Source organism: Pteropus medius, unplaced genomic scaffold (genome assembly GCF_902729225.1).
Source record: "Pteropus medius unplaced genomic scaffold, Ma_sr-lr_union100, whole genome shotgun sequence".
Taxonomy (NCBI): domain Eukaryota; kingdom Metazoa; phylum Chordata; class Mammalia; order Chiroptera; family Pteropodidae; genus Pteropus; species Pteropus medius.
Window position 1 is genome coordinate 207,216 of NW_024350324.1, and position 13,587 is coordinate 220,802.

Genomic DNA, 13,587 nt, shown 5'->3' on the forward strand with positions numbered 1-13,587 from the left:
TGCTCCGAGTTGATGGAGTGCACGTCCCAGGGGTGCTCCGTGTCCAGGATGTGGATCAGGCGGGTCAGGTCTGCGAGGGATGGGGCATGGTCAGCAGGGTGATGGGGACGTGGCCCGAAGCGCCCAATGACCCGGGAGAACTCAGGGAGGAACCCAGCGATCACCCTCCTGACAGGGAAGTCACGGAGATGCTGCTGCCCACAACGACAGCCTGGGCACCAACGGGAGCAGGCTCGTGTCCCCTCGGGAGGGCAGAGCAGGCCTGCAGTTTGCCACCAGTGTGTCTACAACCACGTTTTCAAAAAAGAAACCCGAGAAATGGAATTGTGAGGAAATGACCCTAAAATGCAGGGCTCTCTCCATGGACAGTAACACGTAGTCCTTTTTAATCTCGATTCCTGTGCTTTTCAAACCATCTCTACCGAATGCACGTTACGTGGTAAGCTGGTGGCCGTGGACCTCGGCGGCTTTCAAAAGCCGAACAGTGACACGTACAGTCTGGAAACTGAGGCCCTAGCCCCAGCAAGCCTGAGTGGAATTACCAACCCCACCCCCCCGGCCAGCCCCTTCCATCCCGCAGGGGAGACCCTAGCATCCCCCAGGCGTCGGGTGTGGGGGAGCACTATCTCAGCAGCCAGCAGTTGAACGCATCTGCCCTTTGCACCCCTGCGAGGCTGGGGTCCTCGCCACCCCAGTTGCAAATGAGCGAGCCCTGACAGCTAGGGCGTGGCTCCCAGGCCGGCCTGGAGACGCACGAGTTGCCCCACTGCAGCTCCAGGTACGGTGGGAGCCCGTGTGGGGAGGGGGCCGGGCCGGGGGCGAGGGGACGCACCCTGGTCGTCGTTCCGGAGGTCCGTGGTGAAGGCGATGAGGTTGCGGCAGGACCATGCGCAGGCCAGGGGCACTGACGGGCAGTGCGTACTCTTGGGCCATTTTTCCCACTCGCAGACATAGGCCAGATCCATTGTGCCCACCCGCCACAGGTCAGGCCCCTTCCCGAGGACAGTCACCTGAGGGAGAGAGGGACAGAGAGGACTGGCTTGCCACGGTGTTCGCTGAATGTTGTGCGGGACACTGGGTCACCATGGGGAATGACAAGGGTCCGCTCTCTGCCCTTGGGTCTTGTGTGAGGGGAGGGGCCGGGGAGGCCTCGCCAGGGGACACACGACACAGGCGTGAGGGCGCCTGCCAAGACATGCACGCATCTTGGGAAGCAAGAGCCAGTACAAAGGCAGAGGCTGGATCGAGCCAGGTGGCCGAGGTGAAGGCGGGGTAGTGACAGGGCAGGCCGTGCAGGGCCCAGTGGGCTTTCACCCTAGATGAGGTCGGAGATTCAGGAAGGCTGTGACCTATTTGTTTCAACAGGATGCTTCCGGCTGTCTGCAGGGTATGGCTGGGGGACCGGGTGCAGGTGGCTGCCCTGGTCCAGGCTCACATGAGGGGCCAGTGGAAACCGTGAGAAGGGGTGGGAGCCCGGGTCTATCCTGCAGCAGGGCACGGGGCTGGGGGAGTGCGGCTACCTCTGGCGGAGCTGGGGAGACAGGCTGGGGGCAGTCAGCAGTTTGGTCTTGGTGTGAGACTTGCCAGGTGTAACTAACGGCAACGGCCAAGGTTTCCTCGGCTTCTCCACGCGCCCCGCACCGACTGCAGCTTATCCCCTTTCCCAGTCACAAAAGTCCAGCGAGACCATTAGTCCAGCGGTCACCCCCAGTTTTTCTCACTCACTACCTCGACGGCCCCACTTCTTCCGGCCCGGCCACAAGCCCCTTCAACGCTAAGCTGCGCCTCCAAAGCCCTCCATCCCCATCCCCATCCCTTTGGATCTCTGCTTTCCAGACCCTGCTCCCAATTTGCCCCTTGAGCCCACAGGCCCACCCTAAACTCTCAGGCTCCACCCCAGGGACCCCAAACGAACCCTAGATCAGTCCCCAAAGCCTTCCAGCCCCTTCCCCAGCAGGTTTTGCTTTCCCGCCTCCATGCACCTGGCTCTCCAGGTCCCAACTCCATTTGCCCCAGGGACCCCACGCCATGTCTAGGTCTCGCCCACAAGTCCCCCATAACCCTCAATCCCTGCTCCCGAATTCACCCTACTGCCCAGAAAGACAACTCGGCCATGCCCTCCCAATCCCCCCGCCCGACCCCAAGATTCCACCGCAACCCCCAGACCACGCCCCGCGCGCGCCGGGCCGCATACCCAGAACGCTTTGCTGTCCAGACTCGCCCTCTGACCCCGCAGGCCCCGCCTCCCCCGGCCGCGCTCCCCGGGGCCGCCCGCAGGCCGGCCGACCCCTCCGGGCCCCTGGGCCCCGTGCTCACCGTGGGCCCCGGCGCCGCAGCCGCAGCGCGCACTCGCCCAAACTGCGCGGCTCCAGCGCCGCCGTCTTCCCCACGACCAACGAGTCGCCCGCGCAGCGCGGCTGCTTCCCAGGGGCTTCTGGGACGGTGGCGGCTCCGGCTCCGCCTCGCTTCCGGGCTTATTTGCATAGGTGCTTTAATAGGGTCCCAGCAGCCACCACGGTTTTATCGGGTAGAATAAGAAACACTTTTTCGACTCTGGGGCATGACTCCATTTCGCTAGACTATATTTTTCACTAATATCCTATAAGTAGGGGTTACTGAACTTCGGTAACGGAATTCACCCTTACCGTAAAGAAATTTTATCCTTGGGCTTTAAATAGCTTCCGGGGGAGCCATGGTTTCGTGCTCGCTTCGGCAGCACATATACTAAAATTGGAACGATACAGAGAAGATTAGCATGGCCCCTGCGCAAGGATGACACGCAAATTCGTGAAGCGTTCCATATTTTTGCCTTCGGGGAGACCGGGGCGGGACAGGGGAGGCCCCCAGCAGCCCGGCCTCACCCTCTCCTCTCAAAGCTAACTCCGCTCGCTCTGTACCCCTCCTACTTTTGTTCACGGGTGGTGAAATCGAGGCACCACGAGCCGGGTAAGTGACTTAGCCAGTTGAGGTCCTTCTGGATTCAAACCGCATCCCCAATTCCTCCTCCCAAAGCTGCTTGCGTTCCTGCCATACTTTCCGCAGTTTGCAGGGTCTGCCTCGGGGTGGGGGACCCAATGGGACCAGGACGCATGGGGCTGGAGAAGAGGGCTGGGAAGAAGCCGATGATGCCAGCAGAGGGCCAGGGTAGGCCTTGACCCCGCGTGCCAGTGGGAGCAGCCTGCGGGCCCTCCCGGGGCTCAGACCTGGGGCCCAGGCCTGTCCTCACCGAAACTGGGAACTCGGTCCCCTCCGCAGATGGGAGCTTCTGAGCTGGAGACTCAGAAAGCTCCTTTTGTCGAAAGTCCCGGCAATTTGGATTTCCACTGCTGAGTGTCTACCTTTAAACCTGCTTAAATGCATGTTAAAATGGAATACAGCGCACCCATCACCCAGCGGATTCTAACACGGCGCCATGTAAAAGGCCCCAGCAAAGCAGAAGCGTCTTGGAGTGGCAGGAAGTCAGCACCGTGCTGACGAAATAAAACCCCCACGATGTCGGGGGCGTCTCAGAGAGACACGGCCCCCCTGCCCCCGGGAGAGCTCCCAGCGGCCAATCTTGGAGTCACTTCTGCAATTAAAATTTAAGTCATACCGGATTACGCCCTAAAATACGAGGGAAATACCCACACCTCGACACTGATATAAAAGACTTGACAAGAAAAAAGCCTCCCCTGCAGAAGCCCCCAGAATAGCTCCCACTTCAGCGACCCCTTCAGAGGGCAGTGTGTGCGTGTGTTGGTGGGGACGGGGTTGGGGGGAGCGGGGGCTTCCCAGTGCAGAAACCTGACCAGCATCCCCACCGGGACAATGTCAGCCGTGAGGAGCACTGGGACAGCAGGGATCCTGATGCGACAGGATGAGTGGGGCGCATCCCTCAGTGCGATCATGAGAAAAACACCAGAAAACCCAGACTGCGGATGTCCTGCAGGACTCCCGGCCGGTCCCAGACACACACAGAGGGAAGACGATGCGCAGAGACACAGGGAGAGGCCACGGACAGTGGAGGCAGACGCGGCACGGATGTGGCCACAAGCCAAGGGACGCGGAATCTCCGGGAAGGACACTCCCTGGAGCCTCCGGAGGGAGCGCGGCCCTGCGACACCTTGAGTGGGGACATCTGGCCCCAAAACCGAGAGACAGTAAAACCCCGCGGTTTCTGGCCGCAGCGGAGGGTATTTTATTGCAGTGTGGGTGGGGTATTTTGCTCCCGCTGCCCTGGGGACTTCATAGGGTGACTTTTGGAAGTGAAGCGGCTCGGAAGTGGCGGAGCTCGGGTTTGAACTTGGGCACCGGGGAGGGTCCAGGGCGGCAGAGTCAAGGGCCACCCGCCTCACACTCCGGGTGTCACTCAGCACGAAGCTCCACCCCCTAGCGCGAAGCTCCTCCCCCCAGGCCCACAGCCCTGTGACCAAGACCCAAGCGCATCCTGCGCGCCACTGTGCCCCCAGCGCTGCTCCCGAAGAAAACCGCACAGCTGGAGACCAGAGCACCAGAAATTTATTGAACGCTCCACTTTTTCAATGCGCAACTAATCACACACACGGGAGTGGGGGCCCCCAGCCTGGCTCTTGTGGGCCAGGTCAGGTGACCAGCAGGAGGACACCCCAAAGCAACGAGCCAGAACTAGACTGGGGGAGAGCAGGGAAGGGGAGGCGGAGAGGGGAATGAGGGCGGAGGCTTCTAGCTGGAAGTCCCAGACCCCCAGGATGAAGTGGGGGGAAGTTAGGGGGGGTAGTAGGGCAGGTGGGGCCCCAAGAGCCATCGAAAGGCACCAGGGGAGGACAACACACATTCCAAAATGAGGGCAAAACCAGCCTTTAAGACGCAGCTTGACTTGGGTTGCGGGGCGCTGGCATGCACACACATCTGCACGCACACAAGACGTAACAACGCTCCTGGGGTGAGGGGCAGCACCCCAGAGACCCCCCCATCCTAGCCAAAAACTGGGATGGGGGTCAAGCAGGGACTAGAACGAAGCCCCCTGATTTATCAGTTGGGGCGAGTATTTGGTTTTTCTTCCCAAAGGGAAATTTAAAAATCTACAACAAATCACGCCAAATTAATTAAAAGTGATAAAAATCCGGGCTCCCCCTCCTCGCTTAAGCTTCAGACTGGGCCAGAAAAGCTGAAGGAAGAAGGAACATGGAAGTGAACAGGCCAGGTCTCCCCACCCAAACACAAGTCCCAGAGCGGGGCATTATGGGGGCCCCGGGAGAGTCTGGGGCAGCCCCGGCCGCCTGCCATTTACCTGGCGGGGGCTGGGTCAGGGTGAGAGACGGCGACCCCAAGGGGGAGAGCATGTTTCCAAGGACAAATTCCAAAAATAACCAACATTTTAGGGGATGATATGGGACGTGGTCACGGGGGATGGGGCAGGCAGGCGGCCGCCATCAGCTGCGCTGTTCCAGGTAGGCGGACAGGAGCAGCCCAGGGGGCAGGAAGTCCAGGTGCCGGTTACTGACCTTCATCTGCCTCTTGCCCTCCAAGTCGGCACCTGCCAGAGGGGACAAGTGGGGCCAGAATGGAAGGAAGGCCAGGGCCGGGTCCTGCCGGGCCGGAGGTCGCTGCAAGGGGGCACGTGGGGTCTGGCTTACCGGGACCCCCAGGTCCCAGGACCGGCTCCCCAGACAACTTGTTTCTTCCACTGTTCCTCATTCCGTGGTTAGACGGGTACGGGCTGACTCTGAAGCCCGCTCCCACTTCCTCCTGTAGGCCCGGCTGTTCCCTATCCCCTGCTCCCCCTGCTCCCCGTCTTGCCGAGGCCCCAAATCCTTTGTGTTCAGGCTGCTGATCGGCTCCTACATTGAGGCACCCCGGCCCAGCCTCTCTACCCTGAGTCTGTGGGAACAAAGACAAGTTTGGGGGCTACTTTCCCCAGGGAGCACCAGGGGGCGGCCAGATGGAACCATCCTGGGGTTGCCATGGGAACCGTCTCCTCAGCAACTCCAGGCAGGAAGCAGAGAGACCCAACTGGGGAATGAGGACCCAATGGGGGCACCCAGGGCCAGCAAGGGCCTGCAAGCACCCTCCCTGGGGTAGGGGGCTGTGTCCCAAGACCACCCCCTTTCTAAAGTGGGAACATAGGCCCCAGGTACGGGCACTTGTGTGCCACATGTGTGCCACAGTGAAGGGGCGCTATGGCTAAACGAGGACACTGAAGACACTGGGGGACCTTCATCTCATTTTGGGGCCCCTCGAGGCCCCGCTTCATCACCCGCACATGGTCCCCTCTCTCCCCTGGCCCCGGGGGATGTGGATGAAGGAGTGTCAATGTCCACAGTGTCACCCAGGGGTGGGGCCAGGACCACAGGAGCCTCTGATGAATTAAGGCAGCGTCCTACAGCCTCCCTCCGCCCCGGAAGCCTCCCGCTGTGGAGCAGACCGGGCATAGCCTCAGTTTCCTCCGGCCGAATGGGCTCATGGGAGGTCCTGGGGACGTCGGCACTTACTGGCTGAGATGAGGTCCATGTACTGGCAGACGGCGTGGAGCAGGAGTCTCTCGAAGCTGTGGAGGAACGGACGGTGAGTGACCGCCGGCAAGAAGCACCCACCAGCGAGCTCACGGTGCCCGCCCCCACCCGTCACCTGTTGTCCAGCATGGCCGTGTACACGGCCTGGGGGGACACGGAGAAGAACCTCAGCAGCCGCTCCTCCCAGGTCTCCAGCGTTTCCTGCAGGACACACGGGCCCAGGGGTCAGCCGACTTTGGGATCTTGGCCAGGCTGTCCATGTCGCCCCTGCTGGGGACAGCCCCAGGAGCCCAAAGCCCTGGGTTCACATGTGGCCTCTGACTGGCTCCATGAGGTTGTTTAACCGGTTCCAGGAACACCAGGCACCGAGGTACCGCTATCACCTCGAGTGCCTGCACCTGGTGCCTGGTGCTCGCCTACACATCCTGCAGCGCCCACGGTCAAGAAGAGCCGTTGCCCAGCCCTGGGTCCTGCGGTCAGATCCCACTGGTGCGTACCCGGCCCTGTCTCCGTCACAGCACGCGTGCGGTGGGAGACGGGTCTCCCCTCACGCCGCCCCAACTGAGAAGCTGAGGCAGGCAGGCGAGGCGACGGGCCCAGCCTGGTACTCACCATGGGGATGCGGCTCCGTTTGAGGACGGCTCGCAGACGCCGGCTGATGCGCTGGAAGCACTCTCTGGGGGTGTAGGCCGGGTCCTCTGCAAGAGCCCAAGGTGTGAGGCAGGCGCTGGAGCAAATGGAGGGTCCTGCCGCCAGGCCAGGCTCCTCCCACCTGGCCGGCCCCGCCCACCTTCCCATTCCCGCCCCACCAGGCTCCTCCCACCCGCCAGGTCCCGCCCACCAGGCTCCTCCCCCAGCCTCGTGCCAGGTCCTGCTCACCAGGCTCCTCCTGTCTGTCCCTGCCCCACTCCCCACTCCAGGCCAGGCCCCCATCCCCGCTTTCCCGGACCCCACCCCCAGGTTAGCCGCACCTCTCCGCCTATCCTCCCCGCGGCTAGGCCCCCTCCTCCGCGCCTTGCTCTTGTCCTGATCCTCCAGGTAGCGGAGCACGCGCTCCTGCTCCTCCCCGGAGCGGTTCATGAAGTCATTCCAGACCTGGAATAGGGGCGGGCAGGCCCTGAGCTGTTGATGGCACCATGATGGCACAATGATGGCAAGTCTCTAGGCCTCAGTTTCCCCATCTGGTCAGTGCACACAGAGTGTCTCAAAGTGCATGGAGACACTCCTTGTGGACACCTCGGCCCGCCGGACCGGTCAAGACTTCACGGGGCACCAACAGACCTGCCGGTCTAGGGAGGGGTGTCGACATGGACAGGCAGGTGGATCGTGGGCGCTGGAAGGTTTGGGGTGGGGTCAGGGTTCTGGCCTGGTCTAGGGACCTGGGGGAGACTAAAGGGCATTCATCAATGGGCCAGAGGAAGCTGGGTGCTCCTGGTGAAAGCCTAAACAGAAACAGGCCAGCGTGGCTGGAGCGGAGGGAGCAAGAGATGGGGGACGGGCTTACCTCCACATAGGTCTCGTTATTACAGGCCTCCGCGAAGATGCCGGGCGCCGCGGGGGGTGCCAGGTCCCCGTCCTCCAGGCCAGGTGTGCCTCCGTCTGTCTCCAGCAGCGTCAGGAGGTACTGGGCTAGAGGAAGCAGATGGTCTTTGGGCTGGGGTGTGGCATTTGGGGTCCCCAGGCTCCATGGAGACCCGCCCGACCATCTTTTCTCCCCCCACCCCGCCTCTACATTTACAGCCTTTGGTTTCTGACTGGCACCAGCCTCCCTGCCTCCAAGCTCCAACGTCTTTCCCAGAAGCATTCAAAGTCTAGAACTCCTCCCACCTCATCCTGCCTTGTTGAACTCCTACACATCCTTGAAAGCCCCTGCTCCAATGCCCAGAGCTCCCTCTGGCCCAGCCCTAGCAGGGCCCAGCTCAGGGCCGGGCTCCTGGTAAGGGAGCAGATGGTGCTGATACCCTCGCCGTTCTGGGCTAAGGCCTGGGATCCCGCGGGAGGCGCCCCTCGAGCCCAGCTCACTGTTCTCCAGGCGCTGGAGGCTCTTCCGCCCCTTGGCCTTGGGCACGAGGTCCGAGTTCCGCACGGCCTGGTTGATGAAGTGCTGCTTCCTCTTGGAGGCTGAGAACCTCTTCACTTGGGAGCCGGCTAGAGCAGGCAGGCATCCCGGAAGGTGCCTATGGGCCAGGGTGGGGGGCGGTCCTCAGGGCCAAAACCCTACCGCTGCCACTGAACCACAGCCATCACCTGCCTCGTCTCCCTCGGCGATGAGGAGCTCACCCCCCTGATGTCCTGATGTGTGTGCAACCTGGACCCTTACAATTTCATTTTCTTTTGTGATCGCATCATCCAAAAGGCAGGCATGATTGTGATGACAGGTTAGTAAACCAGGCTCAGAGAAGAAGAGACACTTGCCTGAATGCACACAGTTGTGGGTGGCGGAGAAAGGCAGCTCCTCAACCCACCCCCACCACCCCACCCCATCCCAGGCTTCCAGATCTTACCTGCGAGCCCGTGAGGCCCAGTGTCCAGGATTTGAACACCACCCACCTCTGGGAGTTTCTCAAGAGACTCGATTCACCTGAGCCCACCTGCCTCATGCACTCCCCCATCGCCCGAGTCCCCCCCAAAATGTGCCCAGGAGCCAGGACCGGGGCCGGGGGGGGGGACCTGGAGTGATTCCCCCCACCCAGCTAATCCGCTTTCCTCTGAGCAAATGGCATTAACTGTGGAGATAGATTAGCAGTGTGGACAGGTCTCCTGCTGGGGCCCCGAGTGCCAGGTGCAGGGGAGAGGCAGGGGCTCTTGGGTGCAGACTTCCTGGCAAGACGCTGCTAGGCCTTCCTGGTCAGGCCCTGACAACCCCGAACCATAAGACGGTGGCCACCGCCGGCTGAGAAACCCTCACCCTGCGGCCGATGGCAGATTCTGGCCCCCAGAGGGTCTGCGGTGCCGGGAGCCCCCTCCCCACGTCCTAACTCCTGCCCCGTCAGTCGCTGTGCTGCAGCCAGCTCTCGCTGCTCCTCCAGTGCAGAAGGCACGAGGCACGGCCCTGCCTCCGGGCGGGCGTTTGCACTGGCTGTGCCCCCTGACTGGTGCATGCTGCCCTACTCACTGCTCACCTCCTGTCGGCTTCTGCAGAAAGGGAAACGACCCCTTGAGACCCCGACCCCCTCTGTGTGACACCTCCCTGTGTCAGCTTTCTCCCACTAGGTCGTGACCTCCACGTGGGCACTGTCAGCCGTGCCTGCCACGCAGTCAGAACTCAATAAAAGCCCGCTGGGTCAGTTCTTCCAGAAAAGCCCTGCGGGGTCTGTGGACCTGAGAGGGGGCACGCAGAGCCAAGAGAGTTCGGGACAAGCGCCTTCCCCTGGAGACCCAGCCCAGCCTTTCCCTGCTTGGTTTCCTCCTGTGACGGGGCGCTCACCCCATCAGCCACACCATTGATCACAGCCACGTCCCTGGGTCGAACACTCATATCAAGTCAGCTCAGGAGCCGACCTGAGGAATGCCTCCCAGAGGCCCAAGCACCCCCGCCCCAAGCCCCAGATTCACCAGCGGCCTCCTTGGGGCTCCACTCTGGGAGCTGGACAGAGTCCAGGATGGTGGCCTGGTCAGGCTGATAACAGAAGCCACATCCGGGGGGAGCTGTCGGGAGACGTCAGAGCAGGTCAGGACTCAGGGAGCGAGCTCAGCCCTTAGGGCGTGGGGCTCTCAGAAATGGGGCCCCCACTATCTTGCGAGCGGGAGCAGAGCCAAGGTTTGACCTTGAGTGTGAACAGGAACCTCCCTGCCACAACCACTCGGCCACCTGCTTCCCTCCGGGATCCGCCGAGGTCTGTGGGGGGCCCTAGCTAAGACCCGGCTGGTCCCTCCCCTGGTCCGCTGCCACCCATGGCACCTCAGCACCCCCAGGGCAAGGCCCGGCCTCCTTGGCCTGCTCCTCCCTGGCTGTCTCATGCCTGGGCCACGGTCTGTGCCTGGTCCCACAGGCATTTGGGGGCTCACCATCCCCTCATGGGCCTCAAGCTGAGCCCTGGAAATGAATCCAGCACCAATTCAGGCTTGCTGACTTCACCCAGATTCCAGCATGACATAAGAAACATGTGGCCTCGGGGGGCCTGGACCCCCCCCCACTCAAGACACAGAGGACAGGGTGCAAGGGGGCAGAGCTGGAGCAGCAGGCAAGGCAGATTCGTAGTGCAGGGTGGGGTGGATGGACATGGTATCAGCTCCATATAGAATATATCTACGTGTCAAAACGGCCGTGCCCAAGCCCGTCTCTCTCCGTGGCTCACTCTGCTCCAGCCATCGGGGCCCCTTGATGTGCCTCGAACTCGCCAGAAACAGTCCGCCTCAGGGCCTTTGCACGCGCCGAGCCCTCTGCCTGAAGCACCCTTTCACAGCTCATTCTGGCCTCTGTTCAAATGTCACCTCCCCGGAAACCGTCCCTCCCCAACAAGCCCAATCGGCTGTTTGCTGTTTCATCGGTTGCCACCCCAAACCAGCTGTTCTGTGTTTACCCCTTAACCCTCACCTCCCTTGCTAGACCTGTGGGAACAGGATGCAGAATCACAGGACAGGGTCACCTAGGACGGGGTCATCTTGGTCCCTGCTGTGTCCCCAGCACCTGCCCCACAGCAGGTGCTCGATAGTTGTTGTCGAATGAATGAATACCTGGCCTTCATCTACACACTCGCCAAGGGCCAGTTCATCTGCTTCCCATGCCACCCAGAGACGACATAAAGATGGGGACACTGAGGTCCCAGACAGGGCGCCAGAGGCTTCCTGGACCTGCAGTCCCCGGGAAACGGCTGCACAGTGGACAGGCCCAAGTCAGGGTGGGTTTGGGGGCACAGGCCCCGTTGCCTTCAATTCTGCTCCGTGAAATGGGGAATTTTGACACCCACTGTTCTAGGCAAAAATCACTTTCTCTGACCTGTCCCCTCCCCCCGGGAACAGGCAAGAGGAACCTAGTTCCCGAGCAGGAAATCAAGAGGGCTCAGGGCGGAGGTGACTCAGGCTGGGTGGGGCCCAGTGGGGTCCCCCATTGGTGGCCACGCCCCCAGGACAGGGATGGGGGGCACCAGGTTGAGACTCAAAGGAGCCCACCTGGCAGGTAAAGACCCACATCTGTAGAGACCACTACAATACCAATACCCAGAGGAGGGCGTAATAACATAAGGTAATAAGGTAATAAGAAACATAATAACAAGAGTAACAATAAATGTAATGATAGAATAAGACCAATAAAAATAACGAAATGATACAATCCTTTCAAAGTTGTAATTAAACAACCGAGATAACAAGACGCTTAAGATGACGAAAGAGTGGGTGCCCCCGCTGCTGGGCGCCTCCGGGCGCAGGGTCATGGCCCCCAGCCGCTGTGAAAAGAGGCCGCCGCTATGATTTCGTTGTTGTGTTTTTTTTTTTTACAGGGGAAACAGGCAGGGAAGGTCGGACCACACAGGTTTCTGCCCAAACGCCGGGGTTCAGAAGAAATCTGCGACGCACCAGGTCCACACCCACTGGGGGGTCCACACCGGCACAGGGGCACCCCACTTCCTACCAGGGAGTGACGGGTCCAGCCCCGGCTGTGGGGTGAGTGCTCGGCCCGGGGACAGTACCACGGCGTGCGGGTGAAAGCCCGGGACACCACGCAGCGGCCGCCTCGCCCGAGCGGGGACAGGCGCGCGGGAGCCCCGGGCGCATCAGCGAGCGCGGGGACTCCAGGGTCCCCGGAGTCCGCACACCCGGAACCGGGGTCTGTGCACCGCGCGTGCCCTGCGCCCAGCAGGTACGCGGGCCTGTCGGGGGGGACGGGATTTCCCGATGTTTGTCCCCGAGCGTTCACGGGGTAACAATAAGCCCCCACACGCCCACCCCTATCCGCGTCTGGGGGTGCCTCCGAGGAGAGGGGCGGGGCGGGCCTGGGGCTGCGGCTGGGTAGGGGGTGGAAGGGAGGGCAGGGGACCCGGGGTCCCGGGAGGCGCCCCCGCCCACCCCCCCTCCCCGCTCTCACAGCGTCCGCCGCCGGCCCGGGGTCTCCGCCGCTGCCGCTGCCGCCTCCGAGCCGCCCTCGGGGTTCTCCAGAGCGACCATGGCTCGGATGTCGCCGTCGGCACCGCCGCCCGGCAGGGCCTTCTTGACGCCGGGCAGGAAGTGACGGCTTCCCTGTAGGCGGGCCGGGGCGGATCCTGGAGGCTGGACGCGCGGGGCGGGGATCGCCGCCACGAGGCCGGCGGGACCCCGTGCTGCGGCGGGCGGAGGGGGTCCCCAGCCCCTGGAGGACAGTCGGGGAAACTAAGACACTGAGATGGCGGTGGGGGCCGCAGCCACAAGGCCGGGCTGCCGGCAGAGCTGGGCACCCAGCACAGGGGACAGGGCGGGACACTGCGGCCTGGGGAGGGGGAGGGGAGGCAGAAGACGCAAAAAAATGACCTATACCCCCCCACCGGGGCACCAAGGGGACTTTCCTGCCACCAGCCCCGTCCCAGTAGCCATCAAAGCGAAGCCCCTTGGAGCATCAGCTCATTTACTTGTCTCTGAAAATAGGACTGTCTTTTAGGATTTATTTATTTAACCAGCAGCCACCTGGACAGACCCCTCCTTCCCTGAGTGGGGTGGGAAAGAGGAGGCCTCTGGGAGGGGGACCACAAAACACAAAAGTGGGACGTGTGTGCCAGGCAGAAGGGGCAGTCAGGGCAAAGTCCCTGAGGCACCTGGGGGATGGTGGGGGGAGGGAAAGAGAGTGGAGTGGGGGGCAGACCCTTGAGCCTGGCGCCTCTGTGGTGACAGATCCGGGTTTGGTCCTGAGGGCAATGGGGAGCCATAGGAGGGCTCAGAGCAAAGATTGAAAGCTGCTCTAGAATCCACCTTCCACTCTACAAGAGAAGTGGGGAGCGGACCCCACAGAGATGCACCCCGCCAGGTCCAGTCTGGAGCAAATCGTCCGGACAAAGAGGCAGCTCCCCTCAACAAGCGAAGAGCGGGAGGGGGTGGGGAAGGAGGCCAAACGGTTAAAAGGCCACATCGTGTGACTCTATGTAGATATAAAAGTGAAAAGAGGCCAAAGAAATCAACAGTGACCCCCCCCCCCACCGTGGGGCCTGGGGGA

The 13,587-nt window shown here is 62.0% G+C and overlaps 2 protein-coding genes and 1 non-coding gene across 3 annotated transcripts in view; 1 reads left to right on the plus strand and 2 right to left on the minus strand.

Annotated features, from left to right (window-relative positions):
- Positions 1-2,499, minus strand: part of MED16 (mediator complex subunit 16) — a 12,786-nt gene extending 10,287 nt beyond the window's left edge. Inside the window, exons 1-3 of the mRNA XM_039838993.1 lie at positions 2,317-2,499; positions 833-1,010; positions 2-70 (exon numbers count right to left, since the gene is read on the minus strand). Coding sequence (XP_039694927.1) covers positions 2-70; positions 833-1,010; positions 2,317-2,484 — 415 coding nt within the window. The 5' untranslated portion in view covers positions 2,485-2,499. The remainder of the gene's footprint in view (position 1; positions 71-832; positions 1,011-2,316) is intronic.
- A 201-nt stretch (positions 2,500-2,700) lies between these two features.
- LOC120583774 (U6 spliceosomal RNA) lies at positions 2,701-2,807 on the plus strand. Its single transcript, XR_005647869.1, has one exon. It is a non-coding gene; the product is annotated as a U6 spliceosomal RNA (small nuclear RNA).
- Positions 2,808-4,479: 1,672 nt separating this feature from the next.
- Positions 4,480-12,647, minus strand: R3HDM4 (R3H domain containing 4). Its single transcript, XM_039839048.1, has 8 exons — positions 12,493-12,647; positions 8,493-8,647; positions 7,975-8,099; positions 7,442-7,565; positions 7,083-7,168; positions 6,586-6,671; positions 6,450-6,505; positions 4,480-5,494 (listed from the first exon to the last, which is right to left on the minus strand). Exons 1-8 carry the CDS (start codon positions 12,570-12,572, stop codon positions 5,391-5,393), a joined length of 816 nt encoding a protein of 271 aa, XP_039694982.1. The 5' UTR covers positions 12,573-12,647; the 3' UTR covers positions 4,480-5,390.
- Between the last annotated feature and the right edge of the window lie 940 nt (positions 12,648-13,587).